The sequence below is a fragment of the Neomonachus schauinslandi genome, chromosome 9 (assembly GCF_002201575.2).
Source record: "Neomonachus schauinslandi chromosome 9, ASM220157v2, whole genome shotgun sequence".
In the NCBI taxonomy this organism is placed as follows: Eukaryota; Metazoa; Chordata; class Mammalia; order Carnivora; family Phocidae; genus Neomonachus; species Neomonachus schauinslandi.
This window is the reverse complement of record NC_058411.1, coordinates 61,839,598-61,862,292: the sequence shown is the minus strand read 5'-3', so window position 1 is coordinate 61,862,292 and position 22,695 is coordinate 61,839,598. Positions and strand designations below refer to the sequence as shown.

The following is a 22,695-nucleotide window of genomic DNA, read 5'->3' as shown; positions in this document are numbered from 1 at the left end:
ACCCCCCCACGTCCCCCCCCCCCCACCAGCGAAGGTGGGGGCTGGGTGTGGTGCCCCCCCATCGCCCCCCCCCCCCCCCCCCCCCCCGCCGCCAATCTCCAGTGTGCGGTCTTTCTGGGATGTTGAACACAAAGAGGTTTGGTCACAGGTACAGATCCATTCTCTACGTAACGAGAGACGTTTTGAGAGGCGTGTCATTACCAGAAAGTACTCTCATGAAGGATGAAATTTAGGATTAATTAAGGCAGCCTTCTAGAATATTAGCTGTAGAGTTTAGAGGGCAGGTTAAGAGACATTTAAGAGAATGACCTTTGCTAATCAGTGCTCAACACATAACATCTAGGCCTCCCAAGGAATAGAAACCAAGATAGCAGAGACAGACAGTTATGGAAGTTTAGGGCTTTGAGGATGGGTCCAGGCTGCGTGTTTAAAGATTCTACAGACACAATGCTAAGGAAGGGTCTCAGCGGCCATGTAGGGAGGCCCACTCACTTTCTCCCATGAAGAAATGGATGTAGAGAAAGGAGGTCCTTGCACTCAGACCCACGGCAACATGTTGCTTGAGTGTACCAGGTAAACTGAGGAATCTTGGCTTCAGTCAGTGTGGTTTCTCACACATATTTGGGTCTCAAGTGCCCAGCTTAAGAGAATGCTCTTCGTTCTTGCGTTACTTTCCGAGTCCCACATACCTACTGTAGCCTCCTGGGAGGTGATCATTTTTAGGTTTGATCTTTCAGGAGTTTTATGTCTGAATTTGGGGAATATTGGGGTTTTCATTTTCTTCAAAAATATTTATGACCTATGTATTTGCTTTAAAATTATGTAATTATCAGGGGCACCTGGGTGGCTCAGTCAGTTATGCATCTGCCTTCTGCTCAGGTCATAGTCCCAGGGTCCTGGGATCGAGCCCCGCGTCCAGCTCTCTGCTCAATGGGGAGTCTGCTTTTCTCTCTCCCTCTGCCCCTCCCCGCCTCATACTCTGTCTCTTTCTCTCTCTCTCGCTTGTTCTCTCTCTCACTCTCAAATAAATAAAATCTTTAAAAAAATTTAAAAATAAAATTATTTAATTATAAGAATATAATCATTAATACTTGTGTGCTTCCCCCTTAAGGAAATGGTTGCTGCAAAAACATATCAGCTCTTGAGACCACAAACTTGCCCTTCCACAAAGGCCAGCCCACCTATCTACACGGATAACTGGAGTTCTGCCTCCTCAGGAACCGAGCAAGAGAGGGGTAGCTGACTCCTATGTATAAGAGCTATTTTTTTCTAAAGGTTCTCCTTTGTTATCAAAAATACAGTCATTTCTTCTTCTGTAGACCTTCCAATTGGGTGGCGGGCATAAAATAAAGCTGGCTAAACATTTTCTCAGGCTGGCAAAGAGCTCTCTGGAACTGCTGTCTTCATGCAAAGCACTCGGTCTGTGGTACACAGCTGTCTTTGGACATTTGTTGCAATTTCGAGTGTCTATGTATAAACTCTGCCAGCAGATTCGAGAGAAACAAAGGCTAAGGAGACTAACTTAGAACAAGACTAGTTGTTCAACTCCAGAAATTTAAGTAAAATGCACGTTCAACAAAATTGTTAAGCAAAGATCATAAATAGAAAACATTTCATTTATATCTTTCCCAGTAAGAGTTCATGGGTTCTAAAGAAACTATATAGTAAGGTATGGTATTGGGGCAGGGATGGGGCAGGGGTAGGTAGGAGTTAGGGAACCAGTTTCTATTCCTTATTAGTCATGGAACTAGTTCTGAGTCTTTTTTTTTTTTTATGCTGTTGGAAAAAAAAAATTGCAGTCTGTTACATTGAGAACTGCCTCTCCACCTTCAAGGTAGTGTCACTAAGCCATGAGGGTCCTCTCGGGTCCATGAGGGCTGATACCCCCTCCTCCATGTCAAGTGATAGAGGAATAAAGAAGTTGCCCTCTACAGAGGTACAATGGTCCTCTGTCCTTCTCTAGGAGACTTTAATAAAGTAACTGAATCAAACAAAATTTGATCAGATGTGTATGGTTCAGCCTTCTTGCTTTGCCCCTTAACAATTTATCGAGGTGTTTCTACCCATGGTCCTGTTTTATTAAATGATATTTGAAGTGTTCCACTCTCTGAGAAAATGTGGTTTATGTCTTTGGCATACATTTACATAATCTTGTTAAGGAAATCTCTCCAGCTTCAACTATCCCAATAAAAAATCTTATCTCTGGTAGAAGAAAGACTGTTTTCTCCAAAGGGAGCAAGAAACAAATATGGAGTCCAGACACATTTTGAGAAACTAAGGCTGTAATTATTGTTATATTTTTATGTTATGTATTTGAAGTTTGTTAAAAGAGATGGATGAGAAGTAATTGTTATGTGTGGAGGATACAGTCACATAAGAAAAGAATGCTGTAGCTAATGTTTTTTAAATGTGGGTTTTAAAAATAATTTTTTATATGTTGCCTTGGAAAATATTTCTACATTAAAAAAAAAAAATCATTGAGGGTGATAAATTACCAGCAATCTCTCAGCTCCCCACCAGAGCCATCAAATTAAGGGTTAACCTCTCAGGATTGCCCTGAATTAATCAGGAGCTAAGCCAGGGGCAGGCTAGGCGAGGGGGAGGGGATCGGCAGAGCTCGACCCCCCCCACCCCCCACCCCGGCCCCAAGAGGCTTTGCAGCCCACTGTGGCGTGGCCACGGAGAGAACGCAGACCTTTACACAAATAAAGGAGCCTTGACACGGCTCCCAAGGCTGCTCCCTCGGGCAGCCCTGCGCACAGAAAGCACATCCTGATCCCGCAAGAGCCTACGGTTCCTGCTTATCATGCACCAGTCCTCCATTTTCAAAGGACCAAGATGAGGGGTTGTGTTCTATAGAGTAGGGTCTTTTATTCAGTCCAGATTTAACCATAAATATATGTTCGTCTTTCTTCACTCACTTAGGAGGCAGTCTGTGATCAGCCTCTAGGTCATCTTCATTAAGATCTCTGGATTGGTTCCGCTCTTTAGATAAAGAGGACGCTGCAGGTGGATGACCCAGTGCGTGGTGAATGCAGACTCCCAGGCCCCTCCCCAGATTTAAAGAATCCACCATTTTGGGGGGAGAGGGGCCTTGGAATCCACCTTATCAATAAGCTCTTCAGGTAATTCTTGTGCACAAAATGAAGAACCACCAACCCTAGAGTTTTGTTTATTTGTTTTTAACATGAATTCCTGATACCAGCATTAGGTGTTTTGGGCTTTCTAATTTAAAGGACAAAGTATGTTTTTCCTCTTGTACCAGACCCATTTAATTGTTTGTGTTACTTGTGTGAGTTGACTTTATAACTGGAGGAATGATCATGCGTAGGCTTATATATGAGTTTTCCTTCAGGACCTTAGAATCTCCATGAGAGTAGAGAAATTAGCCCCAGCTTCCTCCCTTCCTCTGCTCTCCGTGGTCAGAAATGCCCTTGACCTTTTCAGACTGTCCACTTCCTGAACCCACCTTCACGGAGTCTTTTTAGGAGTCCAAGCAAGCATCTGACCAGCTGTGCTCCAGTTATATCCCTCCTCCCACTCACCTCACTGCCATTCAAACCAAATGGAGTCCCTGAGAATTAACGCTTGCTAACCGTAGCCCTTTTATCCAAGGACTGGCTCCTGCCAGGGTTCCTCTTTCTTAACTTTGTCCAGGATGCTTCCCAGGTACCCAGCCTCCCCTCCTCCCTTCTCTGCCGCCAGAGCCACCCTTAAGTTGAGCCCATCTGAGATCCTCCCTAAGTTGTTGCTAGTCCTCTAGCCTAGCGTGCTGAATCCTGCACCCAGTATTGAAGATCCCTGATCTTAGAGGAGTTCTTGGGGACAAACTCCCAGAAAGCCTCCCACCACTGTGTGGTTCCTGAGCTGATGATGGCCATCTAGTTGATGAGGACATTCCAAGACCACCTCTCTTGTTGCATCCCGCTTGGGGCCCTGAAAAAGGTCTGCATTTTCACCCCCTCCCTGCCACCACCTCATTTTCCCCTGAATTTCACCTCCCCGCAAATCTCACCTCTGCCTTGAGGAGTTACACCTTTTCCCTCGTCTGCCTTTTCTTATCCTCAGTTGCTCAAGTCCCACTGTGAATTATGACAAAGCCTACTAGAGTAGAATCAGTTTCTAGAAATATAATCTGAGATCCTGGAAAAGGAAGGGAAATGGCCTTCTGCTGTTCTTCTGCCCTCACAGAGTCCAACAGCACCTCCTTCAGCACCTCCTATGAGTGCTCTTCTCTTCTCTGTAGAGCTCACCTCTCTGGACAAGTACTTGGTCTCAGCTAAGCTTTTTTCTTGCTGTCTTGTTTTTTGTTTTGTTTTGTTTTTCTGAGGGCCTTGTGCAAAGACCGAGGTGGCAGGAATCAGACAGGACAGAGAGACCTATTCAAGCCGATTCTCCAGCCCGTGAATATGGTCTAAATCCAGGAAACCCAATCCCTAAAAACCTGCAGGAAGTCATTTATATGAGGTTGATATCCTCACGCTGGTTTAGATTAAGTTGTTATGCTGTAGGCTAGATGTTTAGGTTCAGAAGACCTGGCTAAGCCTTTACTTTTCAGCAGGTTGGGGGCCACCTCAAAGCCCCCATCACTTAAAAATAATTAGCCGATTTTCCCACCTGAGCTAGTGATTTGATGATCTGTATGCTAAACCAGACTTCTACAGGGGAATAAAAGAGAAAAGACCAGAGTGCCAGAAGGAAGCTTAATTTTTAAGGTAAATTTGGATTCCCTTAAAGGACAAGTGAAAAATCTCTGAAGATGCTCTAAACCCAGGGAATCCATAGTTTTCTCATGCCTGCAGCTTTTTTTGTTCCTATTTGCCTAGCCCTGTTCTCTACTCTACATTATATGTGGAAAATAATGCACATAATACTTAGCATTTCCTTTTGATAAAGTAAACGTTTCATATTACTAGTACTGAAATTTATTCCCAAAAGAATGGAGAATAGCTTCCAGATGTATTTTTCTGTCACAGACTTTCTTTCCTTAAGTATTGACAGAGGGGAGGTTTTATCAAGGTCTTTGTGATGGGCTTGTTTATAATGAGAAGATATTAGTGGAGCACATCTAAGTGTTTATCACTAACAGATGACTGAAAAGAGCATATGGCAGGAAGAGAAATATATATTTGTCTAAGAAACGTGGCTTGTTAACACTCCCACACTCATCCTAAACTCTGTGGACGTGTACTTACGGCATCATGCGCATCCGCTGGGTGTATCAGAAGAAAAAGTCAAGTCATGATTCCTTCAATATGGAACTGTCAGATAATGCTAATTTGGACATTTTTATCAAAGATGGTAGGATTGCAACTCAGAAACCCTGTGCATTCTGCTTCACTGTGGCTGGCATCTGGGCAGTGCTGTGTAAGGGGTTTGGAAAAATACAGGCTTTAGCATTTTTGTAGAGAGCTCTTTATGATAAAACAAGAACAATGAAAGGAAGTGTGAGGATTGAGCTCTTATATAAAATTGAGCTCAAGGGCAAAGAATCTCTTAGTTCAGAAATCTCTTTTGAAGAATGTCTGTAGATTAGATTTAGGAGCAGACTAAGATGAACCTTTAGAACACAGAGGCAGTTTTTACCTGGCATTGGCCAAAATCAAAACATTGTTTCAGCTCTGATATGACCCATAAAACCCTATTGATTAATTTTCATCACTCTATATTTTCTCCATTGGTAATTCCATTTACCTCCTTGGTTTTAACTATCACAGGGGGTAGGGGGGGACCACCTTCCAGAACTATTCCTTCAACTATCATCTCTTATGTGTCCAACCCCTTTTTCCAGCTCTCCCCAGGAGACCTTGTCCAGGACCTCTCCAAGCTGCTCAGATACAAAATATCTACCGGAAATCTGTTTTGTCCCTCTGTCAGCAGTTCTTCCATTCAGTCTATCGTCATCATCATCATCCCATGAAACAGGCACAAAATCATGGTGCTTCTCCCCAGGTCCCATTACTGCTAATTTCTATGGCTTCTGCCTGCCATTTTGGCCCATCTCTATCTCGTCTCCTGCTCGTACCAACTGAAGTGCTCCTGGAGCCCTGGGCGTTCCTGATGGATTCCCTTTTATTTGTTCTGGCCCTTTTCCTTATCTGGGAACCCCTTTCACCATTCTGTAATCCTATCTATGGCAACAATTTATTCTAATGCCAGTTTCACATAACCTTCCTGATCCATTCTCTCAAAAGTATTCCCTACCTATCCTGAACTCTCCAAGATTTTACTCTATATCTTTCTTATGGTGCACACTAGGAACTTAACTGAAATTATATTTGTGAGCATATACACTGTATATCAGGCATATATGTAGGCACTTTATATACATTTTAACTTAATCCTTTCAGTAGCCCTGTAAGACCCAGAAAGGCCCCTACCCCCAGAGATCCTCATTCTACTGGTCTTGGGTACAGCTTGGACATGGGGACTTTTTTTTTTTTAAAGTAGGCGCCACACCCAGCTTGAAGCCCAATGCAGGGCTTGAATTCATGACCCTGAGATCAAGACTTGAAATGAGATCAAGTCAGTCACTTGGGCGCCTGGGTGGCTCAGTTGGTTAAGCGACTGCCTTCGGCTCAGGTCATGATCCTGGAGTCCCTGGATCGAGTCCCGCATCGGGCTCCCTGCTTGGCGGGGAGTCTGCTTCTCCCTCTGACCCTCCCCCCTCTCATGTGCTCTCTCTCTCAGTCTCTCTCTCTCAAATAAATAATAAATAAAATCTTTAAAAAAAAAAAAAAGAGTCAGTCACTTAACTGAGCCCCCCATGTGCCCCCGGACATGGGGACTTTTAAGTACTCCTGGGGTAATTCCAATGTATAACATGGTTGAGAATTGCTGGTTTAACGCCAAACTCATTAGCCAGATATTCTCCAATAGTAGGTATCACCTTTGAAGCTTTAAAGAACAAACAAATGTTAAACCGCAGCCCAGTCCTCCCGAATTAGAATATCTAGGAGACAGAGTCTAGGAATCCACATGATGGTAAAGCTTCACAGGTTATTCTGTCACATAACCAGGATGGAGAACCATGGTCTTTGTCAGACACTGTATCATCTTCCCGTAGTCCTATATTACAAGTAATTATACATGTTTCCTCCCACCGTGTGATCTGTAAACTCTTTGAGGACAGGTGTACATTCGAGTCACTATGGTCTGCTCCCTCACACCTAGCAAGGTCCCTTGCACATAGTAGGTTTTAGAAACTAAAGCACCAATATTATGTCCTTTGATGAAGAAAACAAAGATACCATTTTAAGAAAACAAAGATACCTTTACACAGTACTTCTTCTATGCTGAGTTTTTAATCTCTACTATACTGACCTAGAAAGTTACTAAGTCATTTCGGTTCTCTGAGCATCATATTTGCATGTCTGTAGAGTGCCAGGGCTAGGACTTGAACTCAGCTCTTCTGACAATACTCTGGCCTCTACACCTAGGCCTTCAAAGCAACTACAAAGCGAAAAACTCAACTATCTATGTGTTTGCATACCTGCTGTCAGATGTGTTTCTAAAATTTGAACATAACCTGTCACATGGGTAAAAAAAAATCTGTTTGCATTATGAAATGGATTTGGAAAAATACAATAATTTCAACCCAAAAATTAAGCATGGAACTAAATAGATAGCCCCTTTCTTCTCATCAATCTCAACCTCCCTCACCTCCAGAGGTACCTACAAATAGACAAACATACCCTTTGACATTTCTTGACGGGTCAGTTACTGCATTAGGGTTTTTTTTCCCCTTCATCTTAGTTTGTACTACTTCTCAAAGACTTTTCAAATAACCTGAGCTTCTGGTTATAATTGAAATCTTTTTAAAGATTCATATACAGGGCGCCTGTGTGGTTCAGTCGTTAAGCGTCTGCCTTCGGCTCAGGTCATGATCTCAAGCCCCACATCAGGCTCCCTGCTCTGAGGGAAGCCTGCTTCTCCCTTTCCCACTCCCCCTGCTTGTGTTCCCTTTCTCGCTGTGTTTCTCTCTGTCAAATAAATAAATAAAATCTTTAAAAAAATAATAGGGCGCCTGGGTGGCTCAGTTGGTTAAGCGACTGCCTTCGGCTCAGGTCATGATCCTGGAGTCCCGGGATCGAGTCCCACATCGGGCTCCCTGCTTGGCGGGGAGTCTGCTTCTCCCTCTGACCCTCCCCCCTCTCATGTGCTCTCTCTCTCATTCTCTCTCTCTCAAATAAATAAATAATCTTAAAAAAAAATAAAAATAAAATAAAATAATAAAAAAAGATTCATATACAGTTTACTTAAGGTAGTAAATTGACATCTGGTGTAAACTTGTGGTATTTCGTTCAATATGAATATGAATATGCACATAAACATAACAAAGTTGAAATGAAACTCAAACAACATCTAGAAACCTGGATTCTAGGCTCTTTTTGCCATTTCTGAGCTAGGTGACTTTGGGAAAGGAATGAACTTTCCAGAAGTCTCTTTTCCACCTAAAAAAAATGAAAGGGAGAAGGACCTAAGATAGACCTCCCAAATTTTCTTCCAAATTTGAAAGTTTATGATCCCTTAAAATAAGAGGAATTTTGGTCAAGATTAAATTAGTCATCAATCCTGATCCACTACTCAGGTGATATTTTAAAGGGCAAACAGACTTATAATTAAATTTGGACACTTCTTCACAAGGTAGAAAGTGTTCACCCCCACTATCTCTTTTCATTTTCATAACATACCTGCAGAAACTCCTTATTATCCCCATTTCACAGAAAAGAAAATTGAGATGCAGACGGTTGAGTGACTTGCCCTGGGTAACAAAATCAGAAAATAACAAATCTAGACCCCTAGGGGACCCAACTTTTGACTACCTTCAGCACCTCGATGGCCACAGGCAATGCTGGAGAAGGGGGCCCAGGTAAATCTGACATGCAGACAGCTCCCCCCAGTAGCCTCTGCACCTTCCCAAAATGCTTTCTAGCCCAGAAGCCCATAAGTTGCTTTGGAATAGAATACCAAGTGAGGATTTATTTATCATATCATTTCTGAGTGCGTATTTTCTTGAGCATTTATAGATCTGTTTTTCCAAGAAGCTGAGCGTTCCTGATAAAACAAGACAGATAATGATAAATGAGCATCTATGTTAGCCTAGCTGGGAGGAGGCTGAGGGACTGTTAACACCCCTCCTGTGAAGTTAATCCCATTTCTTTTAGCCATTTCTTTATTAGTTAATGAGGTCTTACAAAAATGTGTGTCTGTGATGGTGTTTTAGCATCCTTGCCTCTAGGAACATTTTCAAATATTCATAAAGTCGCTCCTCTGACCAAAGCCTAAAGCAAAGGTGCATTAAGTATGAATTTTAGTCAACTTCAAATGTGGGTGGTCACAAAGCTGCTCCTGAGATATCCCCTCAATAATCCTCCTCATTGGTATCTCCAGATCTGCAGCGCTGGGTGCAAATGTGAAGGGGAACTTGGAAAAATGGTATTATTTAGGACACCAGGACTCCGAAGGGCAGCCCCGTAAACTTTGATCCTGCCTCTTGACTGACGGCAGTGTGGCTTGCTTTTGGAAAACTGAATAACTTAAGGGAAACAAAAACAAAATGAAAAAGGAATTACCAGTCAAGCCCCTGGGAAGGAGAGCAGAGGCTCCTTGTTATTGCTCCTGGGAGGCCAGAGACCCACTTCGCACTTGAGTTCCTTATGGCAAAGAGGGAACCATCAAAAGATGGCTTGATGCTCAATGGTGCATTTTTGGAGAGGCAAACCAAAGGCAGAAACTTGGTTAACTACTAAACCAAGCTCCCTGGTATGGTGAATCACAGTGATTACATCTACAACCTAGTTTTGGAGGGTCCTCCACCCCATAGCATGATCCTAGGAACACAGCTAGAGTACACACACACAGAGAAGCACGCACATGCGTGCATTTCTGACACCCTCCTCCCCTGACTCATCCACACACACGACTTCCATCATCTCAAAGCACACAATCCTTGATGCTTTTCCACCCTTTTATGATTTTGTTTCCTCAAAACATCCCTTCAGGAAGTTGACATTATGGCTGGCCTTCTATGTGTAGTTTACAAGCAAAGGGACTTTTTCAAAGGGCATCTGTAAAAATACCATTTCAAATGTGTGAAGAAGATGAAGCACTTCTGTTTGGTTCTGGATGGCTTGGACTATCTATGGTATACTTTGCCTAAGAAATGGAAAATAACAGCCCAGCATTCTCCCGCCTGTTTCTGCACAGGTAACCAGAATAAGCCACCAAAATGGTGCAGGTTTCCTGATCCTACTTTAGAATGAGCTCAAGGAACAAATGATAGACCAAAGTCTTCTAACCTTCAACCCCATAGGGCAGTGCAATAAATCACTGGTAGCATGGTAGCTCAGTGCTTTCTGACACAGAATATCTATGCTCAGAAGGGCCCATCCATGTCATTGCCACTAAGACTTGTATTCAGTGGAGTCTCTTGGCCTTTTTACATGATCAACACCCACCCACCCACCCACTGAAGGAAAGCTCTGGGCCATAATTCTGAAATGAGATGGCCATGTAATCCATTCAGTACAGATATGGTGACAGACAGACATCATCCCTTAACAAGGGCAGATAATGCAAACATTTCCTTTTCCAGCTCATTGCTCAACTTCTTGGTCATTTTAACCGGTTATACACTTACAATGTTAAGAATAAAAGAAAAGAAAAGAAAAAAAGGGAGAAAAACAGGGAAGGGAAAGAAAAAGTCCTGAAAATAGCAATTGCACAGTAATAATGCTGCTTCGAGTAAAGCTCAGCCTATAATATTATTTCTCTTTTGTCCCTGCCGTGGGGACATTGAGGGCACTTTGACAGCCATTATGATTACAGAAGATACAAGCTAATGTTGGTTGTTCCAGATGTAATTTTACAATTTCTCAAAAGAAATACTGTTACGTCCCAGATGCAAATTTGACTGTGTCCTGTCCTTAATGTTCTATTACAGGTGATTCACATAACAGGCCGGCTACGACTGAGGGTGTCCCTATCCCACGGGAGGACCGTTCCCAGCCAAATCATGGGTCTTGTGGTTGTGGCTCATGCCTTGCCTCCCCCTACGATCAACGAAGTCAGAATTGATTGCCATATGTTCGTCACTCGAGTAAATATGGACCTCAATATCATTTACTGTGAAAATAGGTACTTTGTTTTTGTTCTCATTTCCTCTGTTGTCTGTTACACATTGATGAAAGTTGGTGTTTGCAGCAGTCTGAAGGATTTTACTCTCCCAGTGAGGCTCATTATAAATCCTGATCTTATTTTTAATGGCTGCTTGGACTGACACCAAACATGCTTTTTATTTAAAATTTACATTGCTGCCCTGATTTACATTAGGGACAAAAATGGAAAGGATTGGGATACCCAGACATCCATATACTATAATTAAGACCTGTTTTGGCCGAGAAACCAAGGAGAGAGCAGGGCTGAGACGCTCTTGGCAAAATTACGCCATAGAAGGTATCTCCTGATGCCTCAGTCAAGCCCACTTCCTGACTACTATACGGGCCCAGCCTCACAATGGCCAGTGTTCATATAGGCATTCGGCACATTGCCTTAGCTGCTTGCCGGGCTGCTAGAACACATTACTATAGACCGGATGGCTTAAACAACAGACATTTATTTCTACATTCCTGGAGACTGGGAAGCCCAAGATGAAGGTACAAGCTAATTAGGTTCCTAGCAAGAGCCCACTTCCTGGTTGCAGATAGCGGTCTTCTTGCTGGGTCTTCACATAGGGGAGACCAAGAGCGCTGGTCCCTTCCTCCTCTCATGAGGACACTAATCCCATCATGGGCACTCCATCCCCATGAGCTCATCTACACCTAATTACCTCCCAAAGGCCCCACCCCCTAATACTATCACATCGGGTGTAAACGCTTCACTTATGAGTTTGGTGGTGGGAGGGACACGTTCAGTCCACAACACATGTAGGAAAAAAAAAAAAAAGAATTTGAGGCCCCCAGAGGGAAAAGGATGAAAAATCTGCAAAACTATTAAATAAAACTTTGTAATCCTGAGGATTCTGCTTTTATAAATTAAAAAAAAAAAAAGACTCTTCATATAAATGACTTGACAGTCCTTCCTTAACACTGAGCTTTGATAAAAGGACTTTTTAACCTCTGGTTTAAAAGTTCACTTTTTCCATTAAGCACAAAGCAAGGGACAAGGAAATGGGACAGTGCCCCCTCAGACCTTTCACCCACAAGTCACCAGCCCATCATCAGACCAATTTGAAGAAGAGAGAATCACGGGGCACGGGGAGAAGAGGGATGGGGGACTGTGCACGGGGGCACAGGGAGAAGAGGGATGGGGGAATGACACGGGAAGGAAGCTTCCATGGTATCATCCATGTTCTGGTGCCACAGGCAGAATCACTGAGGCCGTTTTGAGAGGGTGCTTTTGTGGCACAGATTATGGTCAGGCATGAAGGCAGCGTATGTTCACCGAGCCCTGGTAGTGCCTGCAGAGGCCAAATGGAAGAGCAGAATGGTCAAGCGGCTCGGGTAATCAACTTTTCCGGGGCCTAGCCAAGAAGAAGACAGCCATCATCTGCGTTCAGTCCACTGGGAAGCACTGAGGATGTTGAGACCAAGTTAGAAATGCCTACCGTTTCCGGGCTGGAGTGGATTCAGAGGAAAGAATTCACCAGGAGAAAAAGACACCCACCTGAGCTGTTAGTGTTCCGTGGGTAGAAGATACCCTGAACCCATCACTCTTATTTAATAAGTAACTCTGAATCTATTTTTTCAAGTTTTGTTGGCATTTCTTAAATTTTTTTAGAAAATAGACTGTATACTTGGGTGTGTGTAAAGTATTCTGGAGTGGCAAAAGAATATCAGGAAAGACAACCAAAATGATTAGCTAGGGTTAGCAAGTAATAAGATAGCATTTGTTGAACACTTACTACACACTCGGCAATGTGCAGAGCTCATTATTTACATCATCTCCTTTAAGCTTCAAGACAGTTCTGTGAGATGGGTGTTGCCACTGCCCCCCTACACCCTCAGGCAACTTCAGTTTGGAGAGAGGGAGCGTAAGTGGTATGCCCAAGGTCACAATTTTGAACTCGAAATGTGCCAGATTTTAAAAAATCAGGCATTTAGCTACACGTGGGCCTTCCTGCATTCCTTGCCGCTTTTTTCCTAGAGAAGTCAGACTAAGTGGTAAGGAAGCAGTCAGACTAACCCCTGAAGGGGACCTCTCGTATCTATGCATCCATTAAAGAACACAATTCTAGCCCACAAAGCTGTTTATTCTGATGAAAAACACAGAATGCTGGAGATGGAGCTCCAACCCAGGGAGGCAGCTAGAAAGTCTGATGACCTATGGCTCTACCTCTTTGAAAACATATGTAGGGCTCCCTTGATTTAGATTTACTACCATCACTCTCTCCGGAAAAACAGAGCCTCATCTGATTTACCTACGCCCGGTGACTGTCCCATCCCAAAACCCTCACTTAATTTTCATTCCTGTGATCACAGATGATTAATTCTGCTTCATGGACCTGAGTGCCTTATGGTGCCACTCCAATAATTGAGATCATTTTCTGTGACCCACTTTAAGCTTTTTCTCTTCCCTTAAAAAAAAAAAAAAAAAAAAAAAAACAAGAAATTGTTTTCCACAGCCCCTTATTAGCCAATACAATACAGCATTATTTCCCAGCTGAAGATGATAGAAGTTATTCTAAAAGGACCTGTGTTAAAAGTAACTGCTTATTTGATCTGAGGAAAAAGCCTACCTTGTGTGCCAGGTACTGTGCTACGTTCATTTCATTTCATTCATTAATCCCCTCACCAACCTCTTAAGTTGTTTTTACAGATAAAGGAACTGAGGCTCAGAGTACAAGGTGCCATCAGGATTCTGATCCTGATATAGGTCATCAGACTGGTCTGGGGCTTTCTACACATATGTTAAGAGGTCTCTGGACACTGAGGTGGTCACATTTTGCCACGGTAACAGGCTCCGATACATAGGAATGCTTCAGATGTTTTGAAGGATTTCGTTCCAATAAAGCATAAACTAAAGAACATCTTCCCTAAAGTATGTTTGGCTTTTTCCCAGAGTCTATTATTTAATTAGGGAATTGCTAACTAGAAACGTAAGCCCTCTCCTGGACTCTGCAGACCATTCTTCTCCTCCGCATTCCGTAGGATGGCCACGGACAAAGCCGATATCATCTGGGGAGCTGGTAAATTTCAGAAACACCAATGAGGGCCTTTTAATGACATCCTGGTCTACTCATTTGCATAAAGGGGGTGGAAACTGTGCTTGGAAAGCAGCTAATAGTTTTAGGAAAACACCAACTAATCTGCTTTGTACCAGAAAACCATGGGGTTATAAAACTCTTTATATTGCCCCATTTTTGTCTCGACTTACCAAGAATTCTAGTTTGGCCAAAAATGTCATTTAATATTTAATATTAGACATTGAGAAATTCACTCCCTGGGTAATATAATTTAATTATATTCCACATTATTCTGGTTTGGTTTGGTTTGGTTTATTTCCCTGCCTTGGGGGTCAGATTGAACTCTCCAACCGTGGTCTCATAGGTTTCCGAAACATGTCATTTCTAAAGACTCACTTCCTATTTGGAGATATAAGCCCTAAAAGATAAAAAGCACGGGGACGGTAAAGAGAATAAATTAAACATAAGATATATCCTATTTTGGACCGCCCAAAACCAATCTGTACCTGGACAGGGAGGAGGATAATGAGCGTGTTGACGTCTTTGTGTAAAGCGGGCAGATTCCCCCAACGTGTTTTCCAATTTCTGTTCTATTTTTCTGTGCTCCTGCCCGAGGACATTGACGTCTGGACAATCAATGACACAGGCTTACACATACACGTACTGTCGAGCACAAGCCTGCAAGAGCTGCTGAAATGGTTTAAAAGTTTCTGTGCGGAATCCACCACAAAGTACCAGTTAAAAGGGCCAGGAGTGAAAGCCGAGCTCCCAAATGACTAAGACTGAAAAAGATAATACCCCCAGGCATCTGTATGTCTCAGCATTTAAATTATATCCCTTGAATGCCAATTTGGACATTGTGCCAAGAAGCAGTTGAAGCCCTTTTTCATGGAAATACCCAATAGAAGACCAATCTGTTTAAATGAAAGGTGTCTCTAATCATTTGGTATCAACATAACATGTTTTTATTTTATTATGTAACCTTGCATTATCTTGGCCTCTAATGAGGATCTTGCATTGTTACTGATTCTCCATAATTTCATGGAATTATGTTGTCCAAATGTGTATTCTGATGCCAAAAAAAAGAAAAGAAAAACCTGTCTCATTATTTACACACGGTTGCTGGATCTAGCACATTTCCTAATTTTGAGAAAGTCCGGTATCAGTTAAAGAAATGATCTTCTCTATCCGTAAAGGGCTGTCCTTCAAAGCGCCACCTCCTGACGGGTACCCCCAGGATAATGAAAACTGTAAGGAGACTTGTTTCCCAGTCATTTAACAGTTTCTCTACTCCCCCCTTCCCCTTCTGAATTCCAGCCTGTGTTCTTCTCTCTGCAGGATCAGCGATTATATGGATCTGACCCCTGTAGACATTGTAGGGAAGAGATGCTACCACTTCATCCACGCTGAAGATGTCGAGGGCATCAGGCACAGTCACTTGGACCGTAAGTACTTCCCGTGTGTGGGAACAGCCAGGCTGGGGTCACCTCTCTCTGATGCTTGTTTGGTTTCAGTGCTGATTTTTCCCTTCCTGTCTCGTGCATACATTTGAGATGACTGTCAGCGTGCCGGGAGAAAAAGAGACGGAAATCACTTCAACTCATGTTGGAATTAGATCGCAAGTTGGAACTCAGGCCCAGAAAAACTGCTGGATCTTTAGGCCCTCGGCCGGGATTCTGTGGTCTCTTGTGCTCTCTCTCCCATGAAGTGATGAGGGAACCTCTGCCTTAAGTGCTTTCTTGACCCTTTCATTTTCTAGAGAGCGAGCTCCACTCTGAAATTTGTGGTCTCTGTGTCAAGATATATGTGGGAGAAGACAAGTCCAAATAGACCAGAGCCTATAGCCATTCCTACTTGACTGACCGCACAACTGGGGCCAGGGGGAAGCCAGGGCACAGGGCCAGAGCACATCCGCTCTCAAAGGCAGCGTCTCTTCACTGTATTTCTGGAAAGGGGGTTATTCCGAGGAAGAGATACCACCATCTCCTGACTCCCAGGAGGGAGAGAGACTCATCTCAGCTCTTTGAGTCTGATTCCCAGCTCCTGACTCACAAGCTGACCTCCGAGGTGCCTTTTTTGGCAGGAGGCACTGGTGTGCGGAACCCTCTTAGGAAGAGGCTGCCCCTTTTCCATCCAGAGGTCCTTTTGATGACCGATCAGTAGACTCTTCTTCCTAAAAGATGAGGGCCCGACGTGCTCATCTTCCTAGAAGGTTCTAAACCCGGTTCTGAACCCTGGTTCATGCGAGGCGCCACAAATGAGAGACTACAGCTTGACGGTCAAGCTTTCCTGTAGCACCACTAGCCAGGTGCCCTCTGTATTTACTTCCTCTCCCCTTTCTTGCCAGGCCCGAGGAGAGCCCTCTCAGGTCTTTCCTGCTCTTTGCAGGTGTTAGCTCGTTTTAAACTCACATCTTCAAAAGCATAATGCCAAGACAGTCAGCCAGGCAGAGTCTCAAGGTGTAAGCATCTTGTACTGTTTTTTAACCCTGCATTAGCACCACTGACATGGGACCAAGGCCAGTGTCAAATTTTGTGTATATCATGTCTCTGGGAAAAGGCTGCCTGCGAGGCTGCTCTCCAGCAAACTCTACTCCCAACGCTGAGTGCATGCCTCAGTATTGCACACCAGGGACTTAGGGACCACACTTGTTGCTAAGAATGAATGGGTGTTGTGCATTGCAGAAGCAGATGGCTCTTCAATTAATTGGGGGGGAAAATGATGCTGTTTCCTGAAAAGAAACATCAGGTTCTTTGTAGCTGGGGATTTAGAGAAGATGGAGGGAAAATAGGGATCTTTGGAGGAAGCTCTGAATATATTTTTGGACCAATATATGCCAGAGATCCAGGCTTTAAAAATGAATATATTATCTTTAGGACACTGTCACAGACCATGTGTGTAGGGAGAGAAGGGTGCTTTTTCATTTTGGAATCTTAATTGAGGTCTAACTTCAGAAACCCGGTGCTGACAAAAAAGAACTATGTCATCCTCAGTTATTACTTGGAAAACGTCATGCTATCTCTCTGGGATTTGATTTACAGCTTGAAGAAACACAATTCCTCAGGAACAGTGAGCTAGGGCAGTTCATTTCTTCCCATGAAGCAAAGGTCTCCAACAAATATGTTTGACGCCATTCTTTCCGATCTACTTTTATCTCATTTTCAGTAACCAGAATAATTTGAGAGTGCTGAAAATAAACAACTCTGCCATTCACTATTGTGCTAGTTGCCTAATTTTTCTGGTATTGTGCCAACTAATAAACAGAGAAGGTATGCTTTTAAATTCTGTGATTTTTTTTCATTACTTGATCTTGACATACTGGCTATTGCTTTATGATTTAGCCTCCTAACAATGATTGAGTTCACTCTTTCAACTCATACACACGACTTCTAATTTTAAGTTCTTTTAATAACCTCAAACACATGAAAAACAAATAAAATGAGCTGATAATTCTGCACAGTAAAATACACTTCACATATTTAGCTATCATGCTGTGGAATAACTCCACAATGTCAAGTAGCACACAATTAGTAAAACTGTAGGGGGAGGAAAAGGAGTGTTTTGATCCTGAAGAATTTTGATCCTAATCAGATTGAAATTTCAACGTTCTTGTAGTGCTTAATATCTTCAATCACACACACACACAAAAATCAAGCCAATGCCAATGTCAGGTTTTGCATTCTGTGACTGAAATAAAATGCTAAAATATACGAATGCATCTCGCTTTGTACAATAAACATTAGCATCATTATAAAGTAAGATTGAGTCTAAAATTGTGTGATGGAATGTCTGATGTTTACCTAATTCTCAAACCAAAGCCAGCCCAGTAACAAAATGACAGAGCATGTAATAAGTCTTGGTTGTGTAAACACTGGAAGAAAAGGCAAAAAGCCAGCACAGCATCTTGCTTGTCCAAAGCCCTAGGCTCTGACTAAAGGATGCCTCGACTGTACCTTCTCGGCAGGAGAAGGTCATGGTGACATAGAATCAGCTCAAGACTAAGATAGAATTCTAAAACAAAGGGACGGTTAAAAAATGAACCACATTAACTATTTAGCTCTTCTTCCTAGAGCTATTGGCACAATTCCTGTTTCTGTGCATGAAAGACAGGTTTTAGCCATCTGATAATATTTCTGATATTTTGATATATCTGTCTTATGCTCCAGTTTACAGATAAAACTTAAAAAAAAAAAAAGACTCCATAGTCTTTGATAACTCAAAATGCTATCTTTATCACTTATATCTTTTTCCTAGCATAGGCATCTGTAAATCCATAGATGAACTTGTCTCTAGAATAAGAAAAGTAAAAGGGAATCTCAGCTGCATCAGGAACTGACAACTTTCAGCAGTTGAACCAAGAACTTTGGACCATTCACTCTCCCACTAAGTTGACATGAGACGCCTGATAGTTCACTGGCTTTCAACATAAAGAATCACTAAGAATCGCATTATCTATACCAACATGGTGGGTGAGTGAAATTATACTGGGATTCTAAAACCAAGGGGGTTGCAGGACCTCTTCTTTCACACTGTGACCAAAGACCTCTGTGATTTTTCTTTTCCTTACGTCACCGCCCTGGAGTCATTGAACCCAATTTCACTGATTCTCCAGGCCGAATTCACCCAATCAACATTTCGAGGTTTGAATTTTCAACTACTCATATAAGCAATTATTTGAGCATCTTGGCCTACCAGGCTTCAGTTCTCCATTGCTCGGGAGGTACTGACCTCCAGATGACCAGTCAGGTCTCCCTCGAGTCTGATGCCCCAATTAGCTCAAGCATTCGACAGCCACACAACCGTCTACTACTCTACCTCTGCTGGTAGCCCAAATATAGAAGGGCAGACCACGAATGCTAAACCAAACGGAGGAACATGTTTTGCATTTCTCGTTTGTCCCTTTTAATCCAGTCTTTTGTCTATAGAAGTTGCTGAATTTGTCTGGAGATATCCCCGGGGTCCTTCCCAGGTCAAATGAGCAACTCTCTAAAACCTAGACAGAGTGGCCAAGGGAGATTTCCCTTCCCTCTATAATGTTGTGATCCACGAGCAAGGCTCGAGGCTCTGCCGCTGTGGGACTTTCAAGAAAAAGGAGCCCGAAAAGCTAAAAGTGGTAGCAGTTTTCCCTTCCTAGGACCATACCCAGGATGAGGAAATTCTGCAAGACTTATTTCACAAAGACAGAAGGCCTTGCAGCTTGTCTGTGAGATCTTGTAGAATTAAAAAACGTGGCCTACCCAATATATTTAGGGGATGTTAAAAAAAAAAATACATTAGCCTCAGCCTTTATTTCTTAATTACAAAATTTTATCCTTAACAAAAGTCATGCACAGCTACCTGGCAGAATGCATTGCATGCTGTTTTGCATCAATAACCCCTCCGCTTCCCTCCTGAAGGCGTCTCATCGCCAAATGCAAGCCGACTGCTTAATGTAGGACTAATTAGTATATCCCCCTTCCAGTCTGCAGGCCCTCCATTGTAATTCCTTCCCAGCTCATTTTTTTCCACAACCGAGCATCAATCAAAGTAAGTGCCCTGCCTGCCTCGGAAACACAAGATGTCCTCCATGCATTTGTCATCTGCCACGTAAACAAAGGGGGAATTTAATTGTTGATCTGGGTACGCAGCCACTGCGCACCGGAAAGGACGCTGCGGTGGGGGGAGAGAGGAAGGTGCAAAGTTTGGTGGGTGGGCCAAGTGCAAAGAGCACAGGGGACTTCTTTCTAGTCTCTGATCTTAGCCTTTTTCAGGGCTGGGACTTCGGGGATTTAGCCGCAACCCGATCATTGGCTGGACTTTTTCCCAAAGCAAATGAGTTTTTCATCTTCTTCTGTATGAATAGGAAAATGCCCCTGAAAGAAGGTACACATAACAGCTACCATGTCAGACTGTTTTCAGAAGCCAAGTCAGCCCACATCGTGTGCCTGTCCATTAACCAAAAAAGATTGTCAAGTCAGGGTTTTATGCAGAAGTGAATGACCGGTATTTTCGTCTTTTTTTTTTTTTTCCTTTTTGGGAGAGTACTGATTTTGGCTTTTCCAGGCTAAAGGCAGGCAAACAGAGAACAGAGACTAGCAAGGGCCTATCAGCTGAGTGTCCTTCCTCCACTGCATTACAGAAATGCCTACCCCCAGCTTAATGAATCCAGACCTGCAGTTAACAAGATCCCTAGCAGACTCCCATCCCCGTTAACGTTTGAGGACTGACTTATACTAGTATTTCGAAGGCATTCTTGTATATGAAGTAAAAGTAAATACAAACTGACTAGCAATCTTAGGGGGCTTCATATTCCCCTCCAGTTGGATGAATTTTGTGAATAGTAGTAAAATATAAGTAGCGAATTGACTCTGAGGGTATCTCAGGCAGTGTTCAAATGAAACGAGTATGTGATTACTTGATAAAGAGATGGACTTCTTTACAAAGGTGCGAAGTTTTGAGTGGAGTGGAGAAAGCTAATAAAGTCGAAATAGAAGTAACAGTCAACTCGTAAGCAAAAGGAGGTCTTTCATTTTTTTCCCCAGGTGAATATTTTTCCATGTACTTGTTGCATGTGTGAATACAAACAGTAACATTTCCCCTGTTCAAGTTCACCTAACATATGTGAGTACTTACTATATACAAAGCTTTGTGGTATTGCAGTAAGGTTTGAACAATAACTAAGATGTGGTCTCTACCTTCCAGGAGCTTACATACTAGCAGGGAAGATAGCATGAAAACAGCCAATTTTGAAAAGGTAGCATCAAATGAGGACTATTGAGATGAATAAAACACAGAAATCCCAGAGATTGGGCAGGGGGGCGCAGGGCAACAAGGGAGGACTGACAAGAAATTCCAGAGGCACCACATCTGCCCTGGACCTTGAAAGAGGATGGCAGGAAGCCACAGTGGCAGGAGATGGGCAGAAGTGCAGGGTCAGGGACATTCCAGGCTTAGAAGAGCGTAAAAGGACACAGAATACAGCAACACACCATCTTTCCTCTCTGCCCAGGAAGTAAGCTGGCACTTCAATGGGACGGATATATTCTAATACAATCCGAACGTGGATCCCTGGGCTTTTCCTTGTTCCTATTTCAGTTAGTAGCTGCTTTTATTATCATAATAAGGAATACCTGATATTTGAGAGAAACTAACCCCCATTGCTCTTATAAAACATGATCAGAAAAAAAAAATACTTCTAAGACATCCATTTTAACCTAAATCAACCAAAATAAAATCAGTTCCATCACTTCTTGTACTTTATACGAGATTAAGAACAAAATGCTGGTATATATTTTGTAACTATTTTCCTTAAAATGTTGATTTAATGACACCTTGCCTATCTCAAAAAAAAAAAAAAACCTCAAACTTTTCCTAGTTTAACGCAGATGAGGGGCATAGGGACTTAATTTGTGTATGTGTTTAGAATACAATGGTTTTCCCAAAAATTTAGCGTTAATTAAGGATCAGGTCATTTGAACCTCTTTATGAACTCCGCATCCCCTCTGGCTTCCTAGAATTTTTGGTGGAGCACATTGACTAGAATGCATCCAGTTCCAAGTGACAGAAAACCCAAGCAAAAAGGACTTAAACTTCCTCTGTAATTGTCTTCAGTTTCTCTTCATGATCAAAAGACAGCTGTAGCACTGCCCATCACCGGTCCCTCACAAGACAATGTCCAAAGTCAGGAAAGGGTCAGTCACTATTTTGTGTTCATTTTTGAAAGAAAATACTTGTCGCAGCCCTCCCAGATAGAGAGCTTCCCCCCCCCCCCATGTCTCATTGTCCAGCATTTCATCAAGTGCCCAAGCCTGAGCCACACACTGGATGCAGTGACCGTGACTGGCTTAAACAATCAAGGCTTGTCCGGGACTCGGGAAAGGTCCCTGATCCAGGAAGAAGTGCTAGAACAGCTGCTCCATCCCCACCATGACGACTGCAACTCACACTGTCACAGGATCTATAGGAAAGGGGTTCAGAGTCAATCCTAAGAGCTCACAAAGAGGACATTTTCTTCCTTTATCCTTCTTTTCCCTTCTTATTTTACCTACATGAGAAGATGAAGGTTAGCTAAACCTATTTGTGGTCATTGTTTCATAATATATGTAAATCGAACCACTGGTGCTGCGTGTTCAAACGCACACAGTGACGTATGTCAATTATTTCTAAATAAAACTGGAAAAAAAAAGGAATAGCTGCTCAGTGGACAACCAACAGTGACTGCTACCTGGGAGAATCTGACCCGTTTTTACAACAAAGTCTTTGGATTTCTGAAAACCTACACAACAGGTGAATAAATGACATTTGTCTGGGCTCCTTTAAATATTCCTGATTTTGCCAAACACTAGTTTCTGTATACCTATGCCCACCACTTATATATTTCTTGCTAAAGATTTTTAGTGGACTTCATAAAATGACCTCATCCAGAAACACAGGGTCCATGAGAGACATAAAATAAATCTGAAGTAAAGATGCAACCTCATCCTTCTACCTTTTTTTAGTTCTCCCTACATTCCAGCTTAACCTTGCCCAAT

The 22,695-nt window shown here is 42.7% G+C and overlaps 1 protein-coding gene across 2 annotated transcripts in view; it reads left to right on the top strand.

The window, feature by feature from the left end:
* The window catches only part of NPAS3 (neuronal PAS domain protein 3), an 840,191-nt gene that overhangs the window by 803,641 nt on the left and 13,855 nt on the right, over nt 1-22,695 (top strand). For both annotated transcript variants that reach the window (XM_044917919.1, XM_021695392.1), the window contains 2 exons: nt 10,946-11,139; nt 15,524-15,630. In XM_044917919.1, the coding sequence (XP_044773854.1) occupies nt 10,946-11,139; nt 15,524-15,630 (301 nt within the window). The remainder of the gene's footprint in view (nt 1-10,945; nt 11,140-15,523; nt 15,631-22,695) is intronic.